The following is a 27,680-nucleotide window of genomic DNA, read 5'->3' as shown; positions in this document are numbered from 1 at the left end:
TTTACACCGAATACAGCCATTTTTGGGGCTCACTAAACCCTGCTCCCACATCCCATTTTTGCTAAAAACTGAGGCCTTTTTGCCTTCCCTCAGCCCCCAGGAGCACTCTGCAGGCTTCAGCAGGGCGGGGGTAAGGCAAAAATGCCCCCGGGTTTGTGAAAAACTGGTGAAAAATTGAGGCTTTTTTGCCTTACCCCAGCCCTGTTGAAGCCTACAGAGTGCTGCTGGGGGCTGAGGGAAGGCAAGAACTTTTTTTTCTTACTTATCTCTTCGAAATCTTGTCGCGTTTTATACACCGGTGCGTTTTATATTCTGAAAAATGCGGTATTTATCCCAATCCTGTATTAGACAGAAATGACGAGGTCAAGTAGCAATGTAAGTGCGGAAATGGGCTGCCGTCCCTCCTTCCATGAACATCGCTGCAATTCCTGAAGAGGCGACGGCAAGAGCAACGTCTCCCTGAGCCCTGGTTTCGGCGACAATTAGATTAGTTAAAAATGTTTTCCCTGTGCCTCCAGAAACCTTTCTAATGTTGGATTTTCCCCCTTAGCAGAGGGAGCCCCCTTGTGGAGTACTGTGAAGCTTTTACCATGGCAACTCCACTGTGCTGTACAGTAGAAGCCATTTTAAGGCACAACAGGCTGTATCTTAACAGAACTCACACCCCCGAAGGCTGTCAGGGGTGTCTTACCCCCACAGTATTTTTTCCCCAGAGAGTAAGTCATCTGTGTACTAGGTTTGGTTGAAAATGCTTGAGGTGTTCCAGAGTTATGGTGGAACGTGCACACACACATACAGCCATATATATATATATATTGAGCTGTATGCAAAAGTTGAGGCATCCTTGGTCAGAATGAATGTTTCAGAGTCCCTTGAGAGATGAAGAAATTGAAACGGAACAGACGTTTGGTATTTGCAGCAAAACACTGATCTGAAAAAGCTTGGCTGCCACAAAACCCCCTTAATATCAGTGCCCCAAAGAAGAGGGGGCCAACCTATTCTCCAAAGCACCTGAAGGCAGGACAAGAAGCAGCTAATCAAGGAGAGAAGCTACCTAGAGAAAAGGAGAAATTTCCTGACAGTGAGGACAATTAATTACCGGAACGATTTGACTTCAGAAGTTGTGGGTATTCCAACACGGCGGGTTTCGATGAAGGGTTTGGATACCTGTTTGTCAGAAATGCTTTAGGGCAGAGGTGTCAATCTCTATTTCATTGAGGGCCACATCAGGGTTGTGTTTGACTTTGGGGGGAGAGAGTGGGCGTGGCCAGGGGGGGCCTGGCCAGCTTGACGTCTCTCATGTTGGAGGTGACTTTCGGTGGCCCGAGCACTCTGCCAGCAAAAACAGGCTCCCGAGCTTCGTTTTCAGCTGTCATGGCCCCCTGCAATACTCTGCCAGCAAAAACGGAGCTCAGAAGCGCTGCCTGTGGCTGTCCGGAGCTCCATTTTCACTGGCGGAGACAATGCAGGCCGGTCCTTTGCTGTTTCCAGGGTGGGGCAGATTTAAGCACCCCGCAGGCCACATCTGTCCCCCGAGCCTTGAGTTTGACACCCCTGGTGTAGGGCTTTCTGCTTGAGCAGGGGGTTGAATCAGAAGAGGGGACCTCATCCCCAGGCTTCCACCCACTATCAGGCTTTGAGTTGTTTGGAACCGGGCTGTGGAAGTGTGCATGTGCGTGCATCCCCACTTACATGAGAGTGTTGAAATGTCTGCATCTGGCAGAGACACTATGTTCTTAGTCTGAGTCTGTGAACACCTGCAACAGTCCTTAGACTTATATACCGCTTCACAGTGCTTTAGAGCCCTCTCCTAGCGGTTTACAGAGTCAGCTATTGCCTCCAGCAATCTGGGTCCTTCGAAGGATGGAAGGCTGAGTCAACCTTGAGTTGGTCAGAATCGAACTGCTGGCAGTGAGCAGTGAATTAGCCTGCAATACTGCATTCTAACCACTGGGAAAGGGAGGAAGGAAGGGCAATAGCAATAGCCCTTAGACTTATATACCGCTTCATGGTGCTTTTACAGCCCTCTCTAAGCGGTTTACAGAGTCAGCCTCTTGCCCCCAACAATCTGGCTCCTCATTTTACCCACCTCTGAAGGATGGAAGGCTGAGTCAACCTTGAGCCTGGTGAGATTCAATCTGCCAAACTGCAGGCAGCTGGCAGGCAGCAGAAGTAACCTGTAGTACTGCACTCTAACCACTGCGCCACCACGGCTCATTATAAATGGCATGCAAGCTTGCAAAGAAATACATTTAACTTTGTACTATATATCAAATATTATGTCAGCTTTTATTAAGGTTCTTTGAAATATATAATTTGACTGGGGTGCCCACATTTCTGCATACAACTGTTAAGTACAAAGAATGAAGTATAATTTATCTCCATTATAGTTCAACTCTTGCTGTCCTCACAACAGTAATACAATAATGGCTGAATAGTACCATGTTTCTCCAAAAATAAGACAGGCTCTTATTTTCTTTTGACCTCCCCCCCAAATAAGTGCTTGGCCTTATTTTCAGGGAGGTCTTATTATTTTTGAGGTGCAGGAGGAGGCGAGCGTGGTCACCTCACGGCTGCGGCGTATTTTGGGAGGAGGGTTCATTATAGCGCATGCGCTCAAATAATATTTTCAAGGAGGGCTTATTTTGGGAGGAGGGTTCATTATAGCGCATGCGCTCAAAAGCCCAATTGGGCTAATTATCTGGGGAGGTCTTATTTTTGGGGAAACAGGGTAGTAACTCTGAGAGGGATCTTGGAATCCTAATGGACAATTGCTTAAATATGAGCCAGCAGTGTGCTGCAGCTGCCCAAAAAGCCAACACAGTTCTAGGCTGCATTAACAGGATAGAATCAAGATTTGGTTAAGTATTATCACTTAATAATGTCTTGGGAAGACCACACTTGAAATATTGTGTCCAGTTTGGTTGCCATAATATAGAAAAAGATGTGGAGACTCTAGAAAGCGTGCAGAAAAGAGCAATGAATATGAGTAGGAGACTGGAGGCTAAAACATAGGAAGAACGGTTGCAGGAATTGGGTGTGTCTAGTTTAATGAAGGAAGGTGGTGGCTCAGTGGCTAAGACGCTGTGCTTGTCAATCAGAAAGGTCGGCAGTTCGAATCCCTAGCACCGCGTAACAGAGTGAGGTCCCTTACTTGTCCCAGCTTCTGCCAACCTAGCAGTTTGAAAGCACGTAAAAATGAAAGTAGAAGAGTAGGGACCACCTTTGATGGGAGGGTAACAGCGTTCTGTGCGCCTTCAGTGTTTAATCATGCCGGCCACATGACCACAGAGACGTCTTCAGACAGCGCTGGCTCTTCGGCTTTGAGATGGAGATGAGCACCGCCCCCTAGAGTCGGAAACAACTAGCACATATGTGCGAGGGGAAACTTTTCCTTTTTAGTTTAATGAAAAGGAGAACGAGGGGCGACATGATAGCAGTCTTCCATTTTTCTCACCATCCTTGCCGCATCCTCATGGTCACATGATCAAGATCCAGATGCTTGACAACTGGTTCATATTTATGATGGTCGCAGTGATGACCCTTTGCGACAAGCAAAGTCAAGGGGGAAGCCAGATTCACTTAACAACCAGGTTACTCAACTTGACAACTGCAGTGATTCGCTTAACAACTGTGGCAAGAAAGATTTTAAAATGGAGCAAAGCTCACTTAACTACTGTCTTGCTTAGCCACAGAAATGTTGGGCTCTGTCGTGATCATAAGTCAAGGACTACCTGTAATTGTTTTTCTTTACCCCATCTCTTAGTTCCAATCGGGGGACAGGAGAGAGTCAATAAACCCTTCCCCAATTATTAAGAAATATTTATATTATTTTGTTCCAGACCAGTAAACACTTGGTGAGATGCCTATGGAGATTCTCAGTCATCCAATAGCAATAGCAATAGCAGTTAGACTTATATACCGCTTCATAGGGCTTTCAGCCCTCTCTAAGCGGTTTACAGAGTCAGCATATCGCCCCCAACAACAATCCGGGTCCTCATTTTACCCACCTCGGAAGGATGGAAGGCTGAGTCAACCCTGAGCCGGTGAGATTTGAACAGCAGAACTGCAGAACTGCAGTCAGCTGAAGTAGCCTGCAGTGCTGCACTCTAACCACTGCGCCACCTTGGCTCATAGAGGCCATGATTGTCCCAAAGGTGCTTTTTCAAGAGACTTTCTTCTTTTTCTTTGAAGGCCTTTCGCTTCTCATCCCTGAAGCTTCTCCAGCTCTTCCATTCCCCACCATCCAGTCAGAGCTGAAGAAGCATGAGAAACGAAACGTCTTCAAAGAAAAACCAGGAAAATTCAGTTGCTTCTTGGAAAAAAAAAAAAAAAAAGCACCTTTGGGACAAATGCTTTAAAGAATTGTTCCTGTTATTCAAAGCAGCAAAACATCCAGTGCTAAGTTTGTTGAAGTAAAGTGCCAATTATTATTTCCCCCCCCCCTCGTTTAACAAACAAACTTTGAAAAGAAAAAGTGAAACAAGGTGCTTGTGTGTGGTCTTATTGGTTTGGAGCAGGATCCAGAAGCCAGGAAATTGGAATTCCTCTTCAGTGTGATCTCTGCTGCACTCTGATCTTCTGCCAGTCGATTGTTTCCTGTTTTAGTTTACCCTTCTATAAAATTGGAATAATTTCCTCTATTCGGGACGAATGGCGAAGCTCGGAAAATGATGGCGTATAACCTTCCCTTTGTGCTGGGACATAATCCTGTAAACTCTACTGCCCTGAAAAGCTTCCCAAAAAGTTTGTAAACATTTGTAGGTACAAAGGAAGCTGAGATGTTTCCTGAGAAACCAAAATGTAAAAGAAGGGGGGGAAAAACACCAGGATCTGGTTGTTTTGGGATGCAGTGAAGCAGACAAATGAAAGCAATTGGATTTTTAGGCTTTAGCTTAATGACTGGGTTGGAGAGAAAGGCATTTTCCAAGGCTTATTTTGTCAGCTGTGCAATTCCGATAATTCTGTGCGGAAGGGCTAAGCTGAAAGAATTGCTAATTGCATCTCAGTCGGCCAACAGTTGGCCGTCTTTAACTTTCTGATGCTTCGGCCTCGCTTTTGACCAAAGGAAACCTAGAACTTAATTTATTTCTGAATGGCAGTCATATTTTTTTCCCCAGCAAGATATATTTTTCCTTTTCTTCATTTGCATTCATCTTACAAAAAGTTAACTAACGATCATTCACCTGGTTGTACTGTAGTTTGTGATGAGCAGAGTAATAGAGTAACAGGGTTGGGAGGGACCTTGGAGGCCATCTAGCCCAACCCCCTGCTTAAGCAGAAGGTCCTATACCAGTGTTTTTCAACCTTGGCAACTTGAAGATGTCCGGACTTCAACTCCCAGAATTCCCCAGCCAGCGAATGCTGGCTGGGGAATTCTGGGAGTTGAAGTCCGGGCATCTTCAAGTTGCCAAGGTTGAAAAACACTGTCCTATACCATTCCAGACAAGTGGCTGTCCTGCCTCTTCTAAAAGAGAGGGAGTGATGGAGAACACAGAACTTCTGAAGGCAAGCCATTCCACTGGTTGTTTTCTGTATCTTGTATACAGCATGAGTCAAAAAGAGGGCTGCGAAAATGTCTACAGACCCCTCACATCCTGGACACAAATTGTTTCAACTTCTACCCTCAAAACGACGCTATAGGGCACCGCACACCAGAACAACATGACACAAAGACAGTATGAATGCCATCACTCTGCTAAACAGCTAATTTAACTCTGCTAAACTGTCAAACTATTTACTAAGACTGTATTACTATTATTCTCCTTATCCTTCCTGTTACCTACCTCCTTTTCTTCTTATGATTATAACTTCGTTGTTTGTGTCTTTATGATTTATAGTGTTTTACTTAGTTTCCTAGTATGAGTTTGATTGATTATTTAATATCCTATGACTATCACTAAGTTTTAATCTTATGATTTAGGAGGAATGTATTGATGATGACTATGGTCATGATTTATCACTTATATCTTTTATGTACACTGAGAGCTTATGCACCAAGGACAAATTCCTTGTGTGTCCAATCACACGGCCAATAAAGAATTATATTCTATTTTCAGTGTTAGGAATTTCTCCTTGGTTCCAGGTTGCATCTCACCTTTGATTAGTTTCTATTCATGCTGCGTGTCTTACCTTCTGGTGCTTTGAGAAATAGGTTGACTCCCCCCCACCCTTCTTTCTGGCAGCCCCTCAAATATTCGAAGACTAATATTATGTCATCCTTGGTCCTTCTTTTCACTAAATTAACCTTCCCCACCCCTGCAACCGTTCTTCATATGTTTTAGTCTTCAAGCCCTTAATCATTTTTGTTGCTACCCTCTGCACTCTTTCCAGAGTCTCAACGTTTTTTTTATAACATGGTGATCTGTTCTGACCCCCCCCCCCATCTCCATCCAGGAACGAATGCCGAAACCAACGTAAATGAGAATGTTTTTTAATCAGTCCAGACTCTCGTTGGCTGCAAGCCACATAAACAAAGAGATAAGCCCTCCGGCAGCAAGTCCTACAAAACTTGGCAGCAATGCAAACAAACTCTGGCAGCAATCCAGCCTGCCAAGTTTGTTTCTTGTTAATCGTTAACGTTGACTTCTGCAGAAAGGCGTGGCACAAGCAGTCTCCTTTATAATCAGGAGAGGATCTTAATGAGCATCAGCTGAGCGTAATCACCTCCTGTGATTACGCAGTTGTTCTTGAGGACGAGTAGCCCTTCGACAGCGTGCATCCCAGAACAACTCACAGGTGTTTTCTGGATCACTCATTCTTGTCTCCTCCCCACTGATCCAAGGCTCAGGCATCACCTGGTGACCAACTAGTCTCTCTGCGTGGCATGACAAAACTGCACTTGACTAAAGCGCGCCCGATTAAACCGCGTCGCTGACGTCATCAACAGGGCGACAACAGCGAGCGCGGAGAAAGAAGGGCGCTTTAAATAGCGCTTTGAAAGCAAGCCGATTCAAGTTAAGGTAAGGGTTAGGGATAGGTTTAGGGTTAGGTTAAGGGTTAGGGTTAGGGTTAGGGTTAGGGTTAGGGTTAGGTTAAGGGTTAGGGTTAGGGTTAGGGTTAGGGTTAGGGTTAGGGTTAGATTTAGGGGGGTTAGGTTTAGGGTTAGGGGTTAATTTTAGGTTTAGCGTTTACAGCGTGCTTTTTTCTCCGCGCTGTTGTCGCGCTGTGATGACGTCAGCTACGCGGTTTCGTCGAGCGCCCTTTAGTCGAACGTGGTTTTGTGGTGGAACCGTCTCTCTGCGCCCTGCTCGGAGTCGGAACCCTCTCCTGGGTCCTTTGCATCCTCCAGGGCCGACTCATAAGACCCCTCGCTGTCGGAGTCTGGTGGCAGCTCCAACGGCTCCTGCCGAGTCACAACAGTGACCAAAACTGGATGCAGTATTCCAGGTGTGGTCTTACTGAGGTTTTTATAAAGTGGCACTAATACTTCATGTGATCTTCATTCTATCCCTCTGTTGCACTGCATTCGCTTCTATGGCTGTAGCCGCACACTACTAGCTCATATTTAAGTGATCTTCCACTAGGACTCCAGGATCCCTCTCACAGTTACAGCTTTTGAGCCAGGTTTCACCTAATCGGGACCTGCACATTTGGTTTTTCTTTCCCAAGTGTAAAGCCATTCTTTTCTCTACCTTGAATTCCATTTTCTTGGATAAGATCCAGTGTTGGAGTCCGTCAAGATCCATGTAGATCTTGAGCCTATCATCTGGAGCGCCAAAAAACAGGCCAAAAAAAAAAAGCAGTTTTTCGGGCTGTTTTCTGGGCCTTTTTTAGGTTGTTTTTATCCTGAAAAACAGCCTGAAAACAGCACGAAAAACAGCCTGAAAGTGGCCTGAAAACAGGCATGGACTGGTCTTTGGATTTCTGGTGCTTCAGCGCATGCACGCATGTTCCGATTTGGGCACTCGGTACCGAAAAGTTACCGAGTATCTCACTGTCCTAGCCTGTATTTCAACCCGCTGTTTTTTGAGCCATTTTTAAAAATACACTGTTTTCAATCGGTTTGTTATAGTCTTAGAGCAGAGACAATACACTGTTTTTAAAAAAGCCTGGTGAAGTTTAAACTTTTGGTAACTGGAAATTTGGATAGAATTTGGAAGCAAGATTACTGTACTAACGTTGACGTATCCAGTAAAATTTCCTTATTTTCTTTTAGGACCTGAATATGAAGACCTTATGGAAGAATTATTCTGCTGCCTCATTCAACTGATTGTGGAGGTTCCTCTTTTGTAAGTAGATTTCATGTGTTCGGTTTCCATTTGAGTTCCCTCCAGATGCATTGTTTGTGATTAAAGGTAAAGGTTCCCCTCGCAGATATGTGCTAATCATTCCTGACTCTAGAGGGCGGTGCTCATCTCTGTTTCAAAGTTGAAGAGCCAACGCTGTCTGAAGACGTCTCCATGGTCATGTGGCTGGCATGACTAAACACCGAAGGCGCACGGAATGCTGTTACCTTCCAACCAAAGGTGGTTCCTATTTTTCTACTTGCATTTTTACATGCTTTCAAACTGCTAGATTGGCATCAGCTGGGACAAGTAAGGGGAGCTCACTCCGTTAAGTGGTGCTAGGGATTCGAACTGCTGACCTTTCTGATTGACAAACTCAGCGTCTTAGCCACTGAGTCCCTGCATTGTGATTACAATACCAATAATCCCCAGGCCTCAGGGTCATATTAAAAAGGGAAGATCCCCACCTCCTGAAGAAAAAGCAGGACATAAAGCTAACAAAATAAAAACTGGCCCTGCTAATTGGAAATTCAGATATCTATTTTACATAATATTGATTACAGGCTACGTGGGTTAACTCCTTTTTAATAAAAATAAAAATAACTAATTCTTCTAGAATTCCATAGTTACATTTGAGTCCATCTTATAATCACCAGATTTGTAATAGTCAGACAAAAAAACAGAACAAATTTTATTTCTGTTGGACCCACTAAATGTAAAGTCAGGAGCTGTTTCTGAATGTTTAGATTATGTTCAAAATGATATTTGCAAAAGATAATAAGAAAAATCGCTCTACATGGGGCTGCCCCTGAAAAGTGTTCGGAGACTACAATTAATCCAGAATGCAGCCGCCCGAGCGATACTGGGTGTACCTTAGTACACCCACACTACACCTATCCTCCGCGAGCTGCACTGGCTCCCTATCGGTCTCCGAGCACGATTCAAGGTGCTGGTTATTACCTTTAAAGCCCTACATGGCCTAGGACCCGGATATCTGCGAGACCGTCTTCTGCCGCATACCTCCCAACGACCGATAAGATCGCACAGGGTGGGCCTTCTCCAGGTGCCACCAGCCAGACAATGTCGGCTGGCGGCTCCCCTGGGGAGGGCCTTCTCTGTAGCCGCTCCGACCCTATGGAATGAACTACCCCCAGAGATCCGGACCCTACCCACTCTCATGGCCTTCCGAAAGGCTATCAAAACCTGGCTATTCCGGCAGGCCTGGGGCTGTTGACCTCATGACTGAGGTCCAGCCCCGACCAGATTGAGTGCATGATGTGGTTTTTAATCTGTTTTTTTCTGTCTTCTAATTCTTTATTTTTAAAAAAATGTATTTTCTGTAAGCCGCCCGGAGTCCTTCGGGATTGGGCGGCCTATAAATTTATTAAATCAAATCAAATCAAATCAAAAAGGAGGTTGGGGAATGAGATTATTTTTAAAAAAAACATGCCCCAGCTGATAACAATCAGATGAATTGAATTGTTCCTGAGTGCAAAATCATGGGAAATTATAGATATTGTTTGTGTGTGTCTCAGGATTAGCACAATCATTATTTTTACTATATTGCCATGGAGGAAAGCTAAAGTACACAGAAATCTTAGTAGGATTTTGCCCATGGCAGCCTTAAAACTTACTTTCTCTTCTTTCTTTCTCACGATAAATTTCCATATAAATTCAGAGACTTTTCTTAACTTACAGTAAATTAGCCCGATAGCTACCTTTGATTTTTGTTGCCTCGTCTTTACATAGCTGCAGAATGTTCTACCAAAGTGAACTTAAAGGTGCTTTTTTTTTTTTTCAAAAGACAGCTAGACTGGGGGTTTGGGGATTTTTTTTTGAGAAAGAAGAAGTTTGCTTCTCATCAGTGAAGTGAAACGTTTTCTTTTTCCTAAAAAACAAAACCCAGTTGCCTTTTGAAAAAAAAAAAAAAGCACCTTTGAGACAACTATGGCCTGAATGACTGAGAATCTCCAAAGACATTTACCAAAATAGACAGAACTTACAATGCAAGCAGAATAGAGCTGAAAGGGACCTTGGAGGCCTTCTAGTCCAACCCTCTGCTCAAGCAAGAGGCTCTGTACAATTTGAGACAAGTGTCCATCCAGTCTCATCTTAAAAACCTCCAGTGATGAAGTACCCACCACATTTGAAGGCAAGCTGTTCCCCCCGGTTAATTGTTCTCACTGTTAGGAAGATTCTCCTTAATTCCAGTTTGCATCTCTCCTTGATTAATTTCCATACCTTGCTTCTTGTTTTACCCTCAGGTGCTTTGGAGAATAGGTTTACCCCTCTTTTTTTCTGAGTTAGCCTTAAGATTTCAGATTTCTCTCTTACAGCTTTTTAATATTTTGTACTATTGATTGAAGGTGGCTCAATGGCTAAGACGCTGAGCTTGTTGATTAGAAAGGTTGGCAGTTCAGCGGTTCGAATCCCAAGCGCTGTGTAACGGAGTGAGCTCCTGTTTCTTGTCCCAGCTTCTGTCAACCTAGCAGTTTGAAAGCATGTAAAAACGCAAGTAGAAAAATAGGAACCACCTTTGGTGGGAAGGTAACAGCGTTCCATGAGCCTTTGGAGTTTAGTCATGCCGGCCACATGACCATGGAGATATCTTCAGACAGCGCTGGCTCTTTGGCTTTGAAACGGAGATAAGCACCGCCCCCTATAGTCGGGAACGACTAGCACGTATGTGCGAGGGGAACCTTTACCTTTTGCTGTTGATTGACCATTCCCTCGGATGCCGTACAAGCATTTAGTGTTTTGATAAAGGCACAGTTGGATTTTTTTGTTGGTTTTTTGGGGGAAAGTGCTGTGCTCTTGAAACCTAATCTTGTAGCCAGTTCATTAACGGGGGGCAGTTGTTTTTTAATGAATTTGTGATGAGACTTAGAGAAGCCTTTCTGATAATGCAAAGAGCCATTGTCCATACTTCCTGTAACAGTGATCATTTCTGTTTGTGGAAGATTAGAAGAAAAGCTGGAGGTGAAAGAATATAAAAATTAGATCTCACAGTTAGGTCTCCTCCGGATTCCATCCGCCAGCCAATGTCGGCTGGCGACTCCCCGGGGGAGAGCCTTCTCTGTTGCAGCTCCAGCCCTCTGGAATGACCTCCCCGTGGAGATCCGGACCCTTACGACCCTCTCGGCCTTCTGCAAAGCCACCAAGTCCTGGCTGCTCCAGCAGGCCGGGGGGCTTGTGAAACATCCAGCCCCACGGAAACTGTGAATGTTGTGGGTTTTTTTTTAAAGTGTTGTCTTTGTCTAGTTATTCCCCTTCCCTTGTCTATTGTGAGCCGCCTGGAGTCCTTCGGGAGTGGGTGGCATACAAGACAAATAAATACAAATACAAATACAAAAATATTAATAAATGTTGGCAGCCTGGGGGAAGAGGGAGTTGAGTGTTAATCACACACACCACATAGTCTGCAACTAGAGTCCACTCCTGTAAAATCAGTAGCCAGGATCCAGAATTCTATAAAATTGGTTCCAGAAGCCTGTGTTTAAATGTTTCTTGACCAGAAGTGACTTAGACTGTCAAAAAATAGAGGCTCTATTGCAGAACAATACATTCTAGAAGCAGATATTAGGAGGCAGTAGTTTTCTGCACTAAACACCAAGTCTTGTGCATGTCTTTCTTAAATACACATATCACAAACTTGATTTCATTGATGGCCACATCAGGGTTGTGTTTGAGCTCGGGGAGCTGTGGCCGGGGTGTATGCGGCCTCCCCAGGCTCCATTTTTGCTGGCAGAGGGCTGCAGGAGACGCAAAAGAGCTCAGTTTCCGCTGGTAAAGACACCATGAACCGGTCCTTTGCTGTTTCCAGGGTGGCCCCGCGTGCCACCCCATTGGCCGGATTCGGCCCGTGGACGTTGAGTTTTACACCCCTGCTGTCAGCACCTCTTCATTGAGTAATTAGGAAAGAAGACCACGAGACTCCATAGGTAGAAATCAAGTGTACTTTTACTAATTATAAATGATTAGAAGCGTAGCAAAGCGAAGACTGATTATTTAGGCGCGAAAGCGATTGATATATAAAATAACCCATTCCCCACCCCTTGGCATCCCAGTTACAGTCCAATCATAATTCTCCTAAGTGTCAGGTGTGAGATAACTTCGAAAGGCATCACCAAGATGGAATGTCGGTGCCGTTAGCCTTGGCGGGAACCTCCTCCGCATGCGTAGTCCGACAGGCAGCAGAACTCCAGAATCTTCCTCCAGCACAATTAGTAACCCCTCCCAAATACCATGCCCTCCCCGTTTCATGGCAGCCGAAACAGCAGCAAAGCAGAGGCTGACACCTGCATTAAGCCATTGGCTTGTTTGTTAATCAACCCTCTTACCCATGGAGAAGAATATTTGTAGCTCAGGGTTGAAATGAGGAGTCCTTGATGTTCTGGGTAGTTCTCTTGCAGACATCATCACCCAAACTATGCAACATCGTCAAATACTAGACCAGAGCTGTCAAACCCGTGGCCCATGGGCCGGACACGTCACGGACTGCCCACGCCCACACCTGGTTTAGTAAAGGGAGGGGGGAAGTCACGATACGTCACGTGCCGATGCCGTGGCGATGCAAGTTTGACACCTCTGTACTAGACTGACTAGCACTGATGATGGTACTTAGTTTGGGTGAGGAAACATCTGCAAGAAAACAACCTAGCTGAGGGAGCACCAAGGACTCCCCAATCCTCCTGCGTGAGCAGGGGGTTGGACTAGATGGCCTCCAAGGTTCCTTCCAACTCTGTTAACTGTTTACTGTTTAACCCTGTCTCTTGCATGTAGACAAAGTAATCACGGCTTGCTTGGCTAATTCCCGAGGCTTTCCCCCCTTTCTATGGTAGCTACTTGTGCCATATATCTCGATGGGTTTGTGAAGAGCTTTGAGCAGCATGCAAAACCATGCAGACGTCCCCACTGTGTGTTTCACATCATGATGAGCTACAGTTAATAGACATTGAGGCAATTGCTAGCTAGGATTTATTGCGCTAAAGCAAATCATTGTTTATGTTAAGTGAAAAAGCAGGCGAGGCAGATTACGGTTTCCTGCTGGGTTCATGTGGCAAATGAAACCAACAGGAAATTGTCCTTTCTGTTTCTCATGTAGGGATGGGCTCTGCCTCAAAGCTGAAAGTGAATTTTGATCCCTCATTACATTCGTGCCAGCCAAACTTGCCTCTTGGATTGCTGGTCCAAATGAGCACTTTTCTCTAATTAAAATTCCCAAAGAGGGATTCTTTTTTTTCCTCCCAGACTGGGACTAAAACTGGACAGTATCCAGGAATTCATCTAAGACTGTGATGGCGAACCTATGGCACGCGTGCCACAGGTGGCACGCGGAGCCATTTGTCAGGGCACGTGAGGCATGCACGCGCTGGCCAGCTAACTTTGGCCTTCTTTTGAGTCATTTTTCACCCTCCGGAGGCTTCCCTGAAAAACTGGCCCTACGGGCAAACCGGAAATTCAGGAACGGAGTTCTGATTTGCTCATAAGGTCGGTTTTAGCCCTCCGAGTCCCCTGAAGGCTCCGGAGGGCTAAAACCGGCCCTACGAGCAAACTGGAAGTCCGTTCCTGAAGTTCCCGTTTGCCTGTAGGGCTGGTTTTTCGCGCTCCGGAGGCTTCAGGGACGCTTCAGGGAAGCATAGCATTATGGGTGTGTCCCCCTGCACACACACACACACACACATACTATTGGCACGCGAGCCAAAAAAGGTTCACCATCACTGATCTAAGATATAGAATAATTAAGTGAGAAAATTTGGGAAACTACGAGAAATACGTTGTGCATGTTCTGGATTGTGCCAAAGAATTTCATATCTTACATTTGTAGTTGAGGTAAAAGCTATGATTTTTTGTTATTTCACATATTTATTTAATATCTGAAGTATATTATAGTATATCTTTGAGTATAATTGACAGTTCATACAAGGAGAATCTTTAAAATGTCAGAGGCTATATTAAGCTTTTATTTGACTTTTTAAATCTTTTTTTAACAGTTTGTTTATGCATTTTCTGTTTACATAGATAAGTGCTTTGTGAACAGTGTATTGCCTGGATCAATTTAGAGATTTTTCAAAAATAGACTGAACAACCGTTTGAGATGGTATAAGGTCTCCTGCTTTGAACGGGGGGGGGGGGGGGGGATAGGCTAGAAGACCTTCAAGGTCCCTTCCAGCCCTATGTTTCTATATTCTATTTACAGTCCCTTCTTTGTTGAAATCCATGGAGAATAGAACTCCCAACTTTTTCAAGATTTATAGCCGGCAGAACTAAATTAAAGAGCACGAATAGATCTCTCTCTCTCTCTCTGAGAAAATAACAGCTAATTTTTAAAAACCAGCTTGAAACTTTGGAAATCTATATCATAAATGCAAAATTGCTTTAGCACAAGCTTCCCTTAATTTTAAATGCTCTTCCTCCCTTGGAAAGTGAGGGGGTTAGAAGCTTCCTATCGGAATGAGTAGCAAGCCATAGTTTGTTGCTGTATCTAAATTCAACAGATGGTGTTTACCACATGGCACTATGCTACCCATTAAGATGTAGCTGCAAGCTGTATTTTTTTCATTGACCCAAACAAGGAAGCTTCTGATTTCCTCACTTGTTTAAAAATCAAAGAGGACGATAGAAACATGCAAGTCGAATTCGCTCTCGCTGCTCCTAAAGACCAAGCTATAGTTCCGTGATGGTGAACCCATGGCACCCAGAGCTCTGTCGGTAGCAATAGCAATAGCAGTAGACTTATATACCGCTTCATAGGCCTTTCAGGCCTCTCTAAGCGGTTTACAGAGAGTCAGCATGTTGCCCCCAACAATCTGGGTCCTCATTTTACCCACCTCGGAAGGATGGAAGGCTGAGTCAACCCTGAGCCGGTGAGATTTGAACCGCTGACCTGCTGATCTAGCAGTAGCCTGCAGTGCTGCATTTAACCACTGCGCCACCTTGGCTCATTTAACCACTGCGCCACCTTGTCGGTGGGCATGTCAGCCATCGCCGTGCATGTGCATGCATCTCCCGCCGGCCAGCTAGTCTTCTGGTCTCGGCTGCACCTGTGGGGGACGTGCACGCACATGCGCAGGGGGGGTGAGGTGCATGCATGGGAGGGCACTCGCATTGCATTTTGGGGGCTTGCGCAGCGCCTCCACACCCTGTTTTGGGCCTGTAACAGGGGTGGGTTCCTGCCAGTTCTAACCTCTTCTATAGAAGAGGTTCCACAAATCTACAGTGCCGTTTAGAACCGGTTCCAGCTCCCTCCCCCCGCCCATCTGCACATCATCAAGATGAACAGTGGGAGGAGGAATTCTGGGAGTTGAAGTCCACAAGTCTTAAAGCTGCCAAGTTTGAACACCCCTGGGTTTTTTTTTTCTAAAGCATTAGGGGTCCAAGGGTCTTGTAACTTGACAGCTTTAAGATTTGCGTGCTTCAAATGCCAGAGTTCCTGAGCCAACATGACTGGAGGAGGAATTCTGGGAGTTGAAGTCCACAAGTCTTAAAGCTGTCAAGTTTGAACACCTCTGGGGTTTTTTTCTAAAGGGTTAGGGGTCCAAGGGTCTTGTAACTTGACAGCTTTAAGACTTGCACATTTCAATGCCAGAGTTCCTGAGCCAACATTTTGATTGCTAAGCAAGAGCATTGTTAAGTGTTGTTCACCACATTTTACAAGTTGCCCACGCCCACCCAGTCACATGGATGGCAAGCCACGCCCACCCAGTCACATGGATGGCAAGCCACTCCCACCCGGTCCAATGGCTGGCAAGCCACTCCCACAAAGCAGGCCACATCTACAGAAGAGGTTCTAAAAAATTTTGAACCCCACCACTGGCCTGGAAGGTGGGTTCCTACCTATTTGGTGCGGTTTGGCTGAATAGGTAGTAACTCTGGCGGACACATGACTGTCCCATTTCTATCCTTGGCGGCCCCATCTTGATTCTCCATTCTGTACATGCGCAGAACAATCTTCCTGGGAGAAAATGTAATTTTTATTACTTTTTAAATGTTGTATACAGGTGCCGATCATTTTAAGTGTAAATGTACCCGCGCGTGGAGCGCACAAAATTTTGGGGGCACCGAACCGGTAGTAATGGTGGCTGTAATCCACCCCTCTGCTGGAAGTCCTCTCTACAGCAACCTGGAAGCCAAAATGGGGTGGTGGGTGTCGCATGCATAGGGGCCGGGGAGAGTTGCGCGCGCATGATCAAAAAGTTAGCCATCACTCTCTATAGTTTGATATTCCATCTGAAAGCACCTGGTTTTCTCTATAAGCAAATCCTGCTGCCGAAAGAGATGTTTCTATTTATTTTATAGAATGTCTGACTTGGTAGAAGCGTGGAAACGTTAGCAGTTGAGTGTAATTTTGCGTGACTTAACAGATATATATTAGATTTTTACAACCCCTGGTAAGCCCCAATTATGGGAGGAAGCTAACCTCTTCCATCAACTGTCAATCGGCTCATCACAAGAGTCCATCACGACAGAAACCCAATATTTTTACTGTTGCCTTTGTTATATTTGTGGTTTTTTATTTGTGCTGATAAATAAATAAAGGGAGACTAGTATAGATCTATTTCAAGCTATTTAGCTCTCATCAGCTAGCCATACCCTTACTGGGATTTGAACCTGGGCTATATTACATACTAGGCAGACATCTTAGCCATTAGGCCACAGGCTCTTATCCGTTATCAGCAAAGCCAGGGTGAAAGGTATCTATTAGATTTTTACAACCCCTGGTAAGCCCCAATTATGGGAGGAAGCTAACCGCTTCCATCAACTGTCAATCGGCTCGTCACAAGAGTCCATCACGACAGAAACCCAATATTTTTACTGTTGCCTTTGTTATATTTGTGTTTTTTTTATTTGTGCTGATAAATAAATAAAGGGAGACTAGTATAGATCTATTTCAAGCTATTTAGCTCTCATCAGCTAGCCATACCCTTACTGGGATTTGAACCTGGGCTATATTACATACTAGGCAGACATCTTAGCCATTAGGCCACAGGCTCTTTACTAGCTGATGAGAGCTAAATAGCTTGAAATAGATCTATACTAGTCTCCCTTTATTTATTTATCAGCACAAATAAAAAAAAAATAAAACACACACACACACACACACACACACACACATAGTGTTTTCATTTTTACGGATGACTTTAAACATAGGTAGGATGAGAAATGAAAGCCTTGAGCGTCCTGAGGCTTGTCTGCAGTCCAGGGAATGACTCATGAGCAAGACATCTTAATTCCCTTTTGTAGCTGCTGAATCCACTCCCTTCCTTTCCACGGAGGAGGTGGAAGAATTCACTGGGAATATTTCCTGTTTCTTTCTTTTCAAATAAGAGGATGGCAAAAGAGGTCACTGTTGAGTTTTTGGCTTCCAGTTACTTTTTTCAGAAATAAATTGAGACGCTTCCCCAAACATTTCTCAAACAAGCATCGCTAGTGTATTCTTTGCATGCCTGTTTGCCATTAGTGGATGTTAATTTGGAGAGCATTGCCAAGAGGAAAGATCACGTTCCCCAAAGATCCCCAAACAGGAGGCTCTTTTTGCCTTTCACTATCCTGAACCGGCTTCATCCTTTTTGGCAAACTCGTCTTTAAACCTTTCTGGTCAACCCTCCTCGGGAAGTGTGGCAATCAAGGCCCTTTTCCTTTATTATTTGAATGTTGATGCTTGAATCCGTCTCTTCTGGCAACCGTCCTAAATTAGCGAACTTTTAACCTTGGATGCTTCCGGTGAAATTCGACTTTGTTAGGAGATGAAGAGTAAGAAATGGCTTTTGTTCAGAAAAGCTGACGTGGGACGAGTCTATAGGTCAGTGATTCCCAGCAAGGGTACCCAAATATTGTTATCCTGCCGCTCTTATCAGCGCAAAACATCTGTGGGCATCCCAAGTTATGAACCCCCGCTATAAACACTGCAGAGCCTTGATGCCATTTTGGTATCGCAAATCAGCGAGGCTGAAAAGCCCGAGATAAAGAAGTACTTACCGCACACAGATCGCTGAAATTAAAGAAGCCGATAAGACGTACAAAAAAAAGGGCAGCCAAGCGGATTAAAAGGGATTGCTTCTGAGGCAAAACTCTATAATTCTTGCAAAATTCTAAATAAGAGATGGCATGGTGTACTCAGATAACATCCAAACTTTGATTTCAATCCTCTACACACAAATTAAACACACACACACACACACACATTTGGGACTCCTCAACAATCGAGGACCTGTATACTGCACAAGTCAAAAAGAGGGCTGTGACAATATCTACAGACCCCTCGCATCCTGGACATAAATTATTTCAACTCCTACCCTCAAAACGATGCTATAGGGCACTGCACACCAAGACAACTAGACACAAGGACATTTTTTTCTCCAAACGCCATCACTCTGCTAAACAAATAATTCCCTCACCACTGTCAAACTATTTACTAAGGCTGCATTACTATTACTACTAGTCTTCTCATCGTTCCTATCACCCATCTCCTCCCACTTATGAATGCAGGACTGTGACTTTATTGCTTGTATCCTTACGATTCATATTGATATTGTGCTGTACCTTTTGTTTCGTGACAAATGTATCTTGTCTATTTATGTACATGGAGAGCATCTGCACCAAGGACAAATTTTCCTTGTGTGTCCAATCACACTTGGCCAATAAATAATTCTATTCTAATCTTCAAAGTGCAGAATTTAGCTTTCAAGAAACATGGGAATGGAGAGCCATTTGGATGGTTTTAAAGGGAAACCCGGACAAATTCAGAAACAGAACAACAGACTTGGATAGGATCTTGGAGGTGTTCTGGTCCAACCCCCTGCTCAAGCAAGAGGCCCTGAACCATTCCAGACAAATGGTTGTCCAATCTCTTGTTGAAAGCCTCCAGTGATAGAGCACCTACAACTTCTGAAGGCAAAGCTGCTCCACTGGTTAATTGTCCCCACTCTTAGGAAATGTATCTCATGGAGGACAGGGCTATCCACTGCTATTTGAACAACTTTGACATCATGGACCTGCATGCTCTAAACACCCAAATGCTAGGAAGCAACAAGGAAGATGCCATTGCTCTTCTATTCCTACTTTTGAACAGAGGTGGGCTGCTACAGATTCGCCCCTCTTTGGGAGAACCCGTAGCTAACATTATGACTGGTTCGGAGAACCTCCAAATCCCACCCCTAGCTGGCCCCACCCACCCTGCTGCTGCCACCCCCCCTCCCAGGAGTCTACACGCGGCCCATTTTGAATGCGAAGTAAGTGCAGGGCCAATACGGAGACTTGGGGAGGGGGGAAAAACGGGCCTCCGGAGCCCAGGGGAGGCAGTTTTTGCCCTCCCAGACGCTCCAGGAAAACCTCTGGAGCTTGAGGAAGGTGAAAATGACCCCCCACCCCCTGGCCGTGGTACAGGAGGCTGACTAGGCCACACCCACCATGGCGACATCCACCCAGCAACCAAGCAGAGAACCCGTTGCTGAAATCTTTGAAGCCCACTCCTGCTTTTGAACTTCCTGGAGCCAATACTAAGCCGCCGTGGTATATGCTGGACTTTATCCGCCACAAATGAAAAGCGCAAGTTAACAAGTGCCCTTCATGATATGGAAAGTACTTCGCTCTGTTTTGTGCTGCTACAGTTCCCACGTATGCAACACTTCTATGGCTCTTACATTTTCTCTAAGTGTAATTTTTTTTTTGTGTTGAGTTGAGTTGAGTTTATTGATCTTGTATGCCGCCCACTCCCGAAGGACTCCGGGCGGCTTACAATAAACAAGGGAAGGGGATAAATACACAAAACAACACTTTAAAATACACAACGGTCACAGTTTCCGAGGAGCTGGATATTTCGAGAGCCCCCCGGCCTGCTGGAGCAGCCAGGACTTAACGGCTTTGTGGAAGGCTGAGAGGGTAGTAAGGGTCTGGATCTCCACGGGGAGATCGTTCCAAAGGGCTGGAGCTGCGACAGAGAAGGCTCTTCCCCCGGGGAGTCGCCAGCCGACATTGGCTGGCAGATGGAATGTGGGGTTGGAAAGAGCCAGTTTGGTTTAGTGGTTAGAGGCATCAGGTTAGAAACCAGAAGGCGGTGAGTTCTAGTCCCAGCTTGGGCCTGCAAAATTGGCTGGGTGCCCTTGGGCCAGTCATTCACTCTCAGCCCTGTGAAAAAGGCAAGGGCACGTCACTTCTAGAACCTTGCCAAGAAAACTTCAGAGCAGGGGTGTCCAAACTTTTTGCAAGGAGGGGCAGATTTGGTGAGGTGAAAATGTGTGGGGGCCGACCATCCAACCTCACATTCTTCGAACCATTAACGTTAAATACAAATGAACTATTCTATGAAACACGAAACGAATAACGAAGAGATACTAACTAAGTAACTCTATACTAATACTTCCATGTTGGAAGCACTGTCGCCCAGGGGATGCCCAGTTGGGGGCTTCTTTTGCATCCCAAAGAAAGCGCCTACCAAAGTGGTACCATTTATCTAGACCAGTGTTTCCCAACCTTGGCAATCTGAAGATGTCCGGACTTCAACTCCCAGAATTCCCCAGCCAGCGAATGCTGGCTGGGGAATTCTGGGAGTTGAAGTCCAGACATCTTCAAGTTGCCAAGGTTGGGAAACACTGATCTAGACCAAGTCTTAAAGTTGCCAAGGTTGGAGACCACTGGGCTAGAAGAACTCCTAGGCCCCTTCCAGCTCTATTCTAATTGATGGATTTGACCAGGATGATGTAAGGTCTCTTGCCTTGAGTAAGGGGCTGGATTAGGAGACCTCCAAGGTCCCTTCCATCCCTATGATTCTGTGTTTTATGATGTTGAATGGTGTGATCTTTATGTGCCATCAAGTCAAGGTTGATTCTTAGTGGCTACATCATTTTTTCTACATGGAATCCATCCTCAACCAGGTCCTTCAGATCCTCCAATGGGGCACCCATTGCTCCTGTACTTGAGTCCATCCATGTGCTACTGTTGGGTTATCTTCTCCCCCCTCCCAGGGTTTTCTTATTTGTAAACACATAAGGAAGAGAATCTGTGGTTCTCTTGTAGCTCCGGTGGGAAGGGCTACAACAGGGTTTGTGACAGCCTGATTGGTCCAGAGACTGAGGGATTTTTCTTTATCATCTCCTCCTTTCCCTCCTGGCTCCCGTTTCCCTCAGTCTTTTGGTCCAATCACTTGGCTCCAAGAGTTTCTTCATCAACTTTAGAGTTTAAGAGTATTTACAGTAATTGGCAATATAATTGGACACGTTAAATTGTAAGTAAATTGAGTGCTTATCTGGCGTGCGGCTAGAAGGGGTGGTCGAGCCTCTGAGAGCCGAGGCGCGCCTAGTGGCTCCGCAGCCTCCGGGAGGGGTCATTCCCTCTACACGCAGCGGAGTCTGCCTTTCCCGGCGTTTTAGAATCAGCGGCCCGGGCGCAGCGCCGGCAACCACTAATTAAGTTAATAGCAGCCGCGTGCTTTGCAAGCGCCGCTTTTTGCCGCCAGCCAGCCAGCAACCCAGAGAGAGACTGGATCTGCGGAGACCAGGAGGTGCCAGAAGGAGCGCGCCTGTGTGGCAGGGACCTTCCCAGCACCCTTCTTCGCAACGTGTGGGTCAGAGGACCCAGGCTCACTGCAAGGTTAAAAACCTCAGAATATGAATTGGGGGAGGTGTTTTTTGGGGTTTTTTTTGCCGAGGACTTCTTTGAGCCAGGCTCATAGCAAACATTATCGCCAATATTTGCATATAACGTGTAAAAAGACTGCTAGTAAATATGTACTCATTGGTGTTGATTAATACTTTTATGTCTTCATTTGTTGCAGAGACATTACATACAGCATTTCCCTGGAAGCTGTGACAACACTGGTCGTTTTTCTCTCCTGTCAGCTTTTCCACAAGGAAATTCTGCGGAAGAGCATCATTCATAAGTATCTTATGCATGGCCGATGGTAGGTTAGACTGCAGTACTATATTATAAGTACCGTGTTTCCCCAAAAATAAGCCCTAGCTTGAATTTTTAATGTGCATCCAATGTAAGCCCTATCCCCAAAATAAGTCCTAGTTAAGACTCCGCCCACTCTGTTGCACCTGGTTGTATGGGGTGGGACGAGGCGCACAGGTAAAAGTCAAGTGAGGGTGGGAATGGGTGTGTGGAGCTGCCTCGCGCACCCCGACACCTGTCTGGCCTTGCTGGCTCACTTCTTCTGCAGCTGTTAGCTACCGCTTTCGTGTGTCGCCCCCAACTTCGGTTTTGCTGTTAGAGGCCTCCAGGAAAGGCCTCTGCGGCAGAGAAACGAGCTCTGGATTGATGCCCCTGGCTTCCATTTCGCCGTCAGAGGCCTTCCAGGAAAGAGCTCAATCTAGAGCTCTTTTATTGGCTGCAAAACAGAGGCTGGGGGTAAGTAGCAAGTAGCACAGTGTGACCACAGAAGAAATGGGACAGTAGTGCTCTCCGGTTAGCCAGGGCTGTTAGTGCCGCCACCGCGAGGTGAGTCAGTGGAAGATATCCCCCAAAATAAGACTAGGTGCCTTTTTTGGAGTACACACACACACACACACACACACACACACACACACACACACACACACACACACGTGTGTGTGTGTGTATATATATATATATATATATATATATATATATATATATATATATATATATATATATATATATATATATATATATATATATATATATATATAAATAAATGCAAGTACTGTGTGTGTGTGTGTGTGTATGTATATATATATATATATATATATAGGAGACCGAGTCTTATTTTGGGGGAAACACAGGTAGGTAGCTTTTATTCTTGAGTTTAACGAGCACAGTACTTGCATTTATTCTGCCAAAGCAAATCTTTTTATTTAGATGTAGATTAATTTGTGCTCCTGAAAGATCTCCCAAGCTGATAACAGATTGACTCTCCAGGCAATAAGAAACTTTTTTTTAAATCTCACTTAAACAACGGGTTGTTAAATAAATATGCTGAGATGAAAGTATTGTATGCCGTTCCACTTCATAATTTTAGGATATGGAGTGAATTAGAATGGCTCTGCATTTTTACAGCATTAAAACAAAGCACTTTCATAGCAGAAGTTAGAAGCCCATTGTTTTCTAGATGTTTTAGATGTTGGCTTCCATCAACCGAAGCCAACATGGCCATGGCAAAAAGAGATTTTTGGGAACTATATTTTAAATATTTAGAATGTACCAGGTTGTTTAAGCCTAAAGTTTTGGTTTGCAGGGAAGTATTTATTGTTTTTCCTTCTGTGAATCTCTAAAGAGTAGGCATTAGAAGTTTTTGAATTTACTTGAACCAGGTTAAGAGCAGGTTGTCACAGATATGTGCATTTATTCAGCCTTCGCTGCTCAGTACTTGTGAGTATTTTGGACTCCTCTCCCTGTAACAGAACAAATAGTGGTAAACTATTTTTATTTTCTAAATATATAAATGCCAAGTCATATATAACTGATTTCTGAATATGTAAAAAGGTCATGGGAAACTTGTGTTTATTTTCAAAGTCTAGCACCTTTTTTTTAACGCCTCTGATAACACATTTAAAATATATTAGCCTTTTTAAAATTCCGAAGAGTTGAGAGTGTCTAAGTAGGCATCAAATTAAAGCATTGTTTCTCCAGCTTGGTGACTTTAAAATGTGTGGACTTCAACTCCCAGAATTCCCCTGGCTGGGGAATTCTGGGAGTTGAAGTCCACGCATTTTAAAGTCACCAAGTTTAAGAAACACTGAATTAGGGATTTTAACATTACGTGTATCACTTAATGACCTGTTTTCATTTTTAAAAGAGCACTTTTAAACTGTTGTGTTTTAGATAGTTTTGCAAAATAGAGGAAAGGAAAAGAATGATTTTGTCTGCATTCTGGTGCAGTCCCAAATCCACTTAAAACTTCGGCCCTTTTGTATTTGCCAGTCTCCCATACACCAGCCGACTAGTGAAAACTTTGTTATATAACTTCATCCGTCAAGAGCGAAGCCCTCCTCCAAGTTCCCATGTCTTCCAGCCTGAATCCGAAGGAGGTGGACTGCTATACGGAATTGCATCAGGAGTGGCAAGTGAGTTTTATTGGCGTTATTGCTGCCTGTACCTGTGTCCGTCAGACATTCAGTGCTTTTATTTCTCTCTGTGAATATATTTTGGGCATGTCAGATATCTGAATCGGGTATAAACCTTTTCTCCCTTTTATAAGAAATAGAAGTAACATCTTTTATTGTTATCTGGAACCCCTATTCCTATGTAATTTTACTTCATTCTGCCTTGCTTTCAAAGAGCTGAGTTAACGGGGGTAATGTAATTTTATATTTATTGATATACCACCTTTATTACTATTATAAATAACTCAAGGCAATGAACATAACTGATGCAGATAGTCCTCGACTTATAACAGTTCATTTAGTGACCGTTTGAAGTGACAACATCACTGAAAAAAGGGACTTATGACCATTTTTCTCACAACCATGGTCATGTGATCAAAATTTGGCCGCTTGGCTACTGATTCGTATTTATGACAGTTGCAGTGTCCCAGGGACCACCTTTTGCGACCTTCTGGCAAGCAAATCAGTGGGGAAGCCAGATTCCCTCAACAACTGTGTTACTAACTTAAGAACTGCAGTGATTCATTTAACAACTGTGGCAAGAAAGGTCGTGAAATGGGGACAAACGTCACTTAACAACTGGCTCACTTAGCAATAGAAATGTTGAGCTCACTGGTGTTGTAAGTCGAGGACTACCTGCATTCCTTCCCCCTCCTATTATGTCTACAACAACCACCCTTTGAGATGAGTTAGATTGAGTGAGAGACACTAGCCTAAGGTGACCCAGCTGGATATCATGCCTAAGGCAGGACTAGAACGCACAGTCCCCTGGTGATTGGCCCAAGGTGACTCAGCTGGCTTTCATGACTAAGGCGGGACTAGAACTCACAGTCCACTGGTGATTGGCCCAAGATGACTCAGATGGATTTCATGACTAAGGCGGGACTAGAACTCACAGTCCCCTGGTGATTGGCCCAAGGTGACTCAGCTGGCTTTCATGACTAAGGCGGGACTAGAACTCACAGTCCCCTGGTGATTGGCCCAAGGTGACTCAGCTGGCTTTCATGACTAAGGCGGGACTAGAACTCACAGTCCCCTGGTGATTGGCCCAAGGTGACTCAGCTGGCTTTCGTGACTCAGGCGGGACTAGAACTCACAGTCTCCTGATTTCTAGCTTGGTGCTTTAATTTTTAGAACAGATTGGCTCTATGTTTGGTCCCATAGATCATGACTTCTTCAACTGTAATGCCAAGAGAGATTTTCATCCCTCTGATTCTGGACATGTCAATTATTCTACTTGCACTGCCTTTTCTCCTCCTTAGTAAATGCCATGGAAAAGTATTGTAATTCGTCTCAAGAACCATCATTTTTTTGTGAACATTGGCAATTAGCTTTTGTTTCATTTCGGTAGCAGCTGCATGTCCAGTTTACTTTCTATACGATGTCAGCATATGTCTGGTCTGATAACAACGATATACAATACATGATGGCCTGGCCTTCCCTCGAGTTGCGATAGAAATCACATTTGGTTTACCCCGCTTGTTTGGGTATCTGTTTTCAGTATGAATCAATTCCATGTCTGTAGGGAATGCGAACAAGCCCTAACCACAGCACTCTCTCTGTGTGTGGTACAAAGACCTTCATATGTGTTTTATTTCCTCTTTCTCTCCTCCCTCTGTGTAACTCTCCTGCAACAAAAAAACAATTAAACCAAATTGTCTGCACTTCCTCCTAGCTAAAGACCCCACAATGAACTAAATGCTAATCCTAAACATATTTATATCCTTAATGTTTTGCTTAAGGCAATAGAAAGCAGTGAAGAAGAGTCTTGCATGATTTGAGACGCAAGTATTACACATCTGTGGGTCTACGTTTAGCTGCTATTGGTTTTAAGTCAGGTTAACAACAACAACAAAATCCTCAGTAGCTTTGTTAACAGAGCAGTTTTGATTCTCACAATCATCCAGATGTTTAGACTAGATTTGGCTTTTTTATCCATTTATCAAGTCCTCCCCAAGGACCTGGGATAGTCGGATGTTGATGTTTGATGGGGTTAAAGGCATTGTCACAGGATGTAAGCTGTTCCGAGGAAAGCTGCCTTTTGCAATTGACTGATGGGAATTTGGTCAATAAATGGCAATCATGTTCAAGTTCTGCTCCAGTTGTTTTGGGATTGCACCCAAGGCGCCTATTACTATTGGTACTATCCTTGCTGGGGTTTTTTGGGGGAAGGGCAGTTCTTCTACTTCTGCTTACTTTGTATTTTGTTATTTTCTCCAGTGCTTTCTCTTCTATATTAATTGTATACAACAATATATTGTTCTTAATAATTAATAAATTATTATTATTAGTAGTAGTTGACACATACTTTATATTATACCAATATGTTATGGACATCGTAGGAATAATTTGATGCATAGGAAGGTGTTGTGGTCCAGCAGGAGCCATTGGAGCTGCAAACAGACTCCGAGAGCGGGGGGCCCTATGAATCGGCTCTGGAAGATGTGGAGGACCCTGGACAGAGTTCAGACTCCGAGCAGGGACCAGAGAGGCTGGTTGACCACCAGGAGGCGCCTGAGGCATGGAGCAGCGGTGAAAGCCAAAAGGAGTTGATCCCTGACGTCAGGCCCTGAAGCAGTGGGGAGGAGCTAAGGGAGTTGGTCCCGGATGCCAGGCAAAGACAGGCAGATAAGCGCCAACAGCAACTACGCAGATACAGAAGATAATTGGACCCAGGTGGTTGTAATTAGGCACCTCCCAAGAGAGTATGTAAGAAGAGACTTTAGGAGGAGGCTGTTTGCAGGATTCAACTAATATACTAACACTGGAGAAGCTCTCAAGTGTATTTCTTATCTTGGAAGTCTGGATTGCTACCAAAGTCTTGTCAGTGTGTTAATTTACTGTGAATAAATTGTCTAGCAGTAATCTTGTGTCGGAGTGCCTCGGCGTACGGAGGGGGAGTCAGAACAGGAAGGCCCGCACAGCTACAGAATTGGCAGCTGTGGTTTCATATTTTTTGTGAATATAATAATAATAATAATTGGATAAAAAATGGCCAAATGCAGTCTAAATATCTCGCTGACTTGTGTGACCAACCATCATTGTCATCGTAACAGTTTTCTGTGCTGTCCAAATCTGGGTGGTTTTAATATCAAATAGATAATTAAAGAACATGTGACATTTTGCTTGAGCTAAATAGTGCCGTTGAGTTGACTCTAATTTTTAGAGTGCAGAGAAGACCAACAAAGGTGATTAGAGGTTTGGAGGATAAAACATATGAAGAACGGTTGCATGAACTGGGTATGTCTGGTTTTAAAAAAAAGAAGGACTAGGGGAGACATGATAGCAGTGTTCCAATATCTCAGGGGTTGCCACAAAGAAGAGGGAGTCAAGCTATTCTCCAGGGCACCTGAGGGTAGAACAAGAAGCAATGGGTGGAAACTAATCAAGG

General features: G+C 44.5%; 1 protein-coding gene across 3 annotated transcripts in view; it reads left to right on the top strand.

Annotated features, from left to right (window-relative positions):
* Window positions 1-27,680, top strand: part of DYM (dymeclin) — a 273,814-nt gene that overhangs the window by 66,317 nt on the left and 179,817 nt on the right. For all 3 annotated transcript variants that reach the window (XM_087715316.1, XM_087715317.1, XM_087715318.1), the window contains 3 exons: window positions 8,159-8,231; window positions 22,000-22,125; window positions 24,108-24,250. In XM_087715316.1, coding sequence (XP_087571442.1) covers window positions 8,159-8,231; window positions 22,000-22,125; window positions 24,108-24,250 — 342 coding nt within the window. The remainder of the gene's footprint in view (window positions 1-8,158; window positions 8,232-21,999; window positions 22,126-24,107; window positions 24,251-27,680) is intronic.

This window comes from Thamnophis sirtalis, unplaced genomic scaffold (assembly GCF_051295495.1).
Source record: "Thamnophis sirtalis isolate CommonGarterSnake01/CBP01778 unplaced genomic scaffold, rThaSir2_p1.2 scaffold_5, whole genome shotgun sequence".
NCBI lineage: Eukaryota > Metazoa > Chordata > Lepidosauria > Squamata > Natricidae > Thamnophis > Thamnophis sirtalis.
Note: the sequence above shows the minus strand (reverse complement) of the source record. Positions and strands in the feature narration are given on the sequence as shown.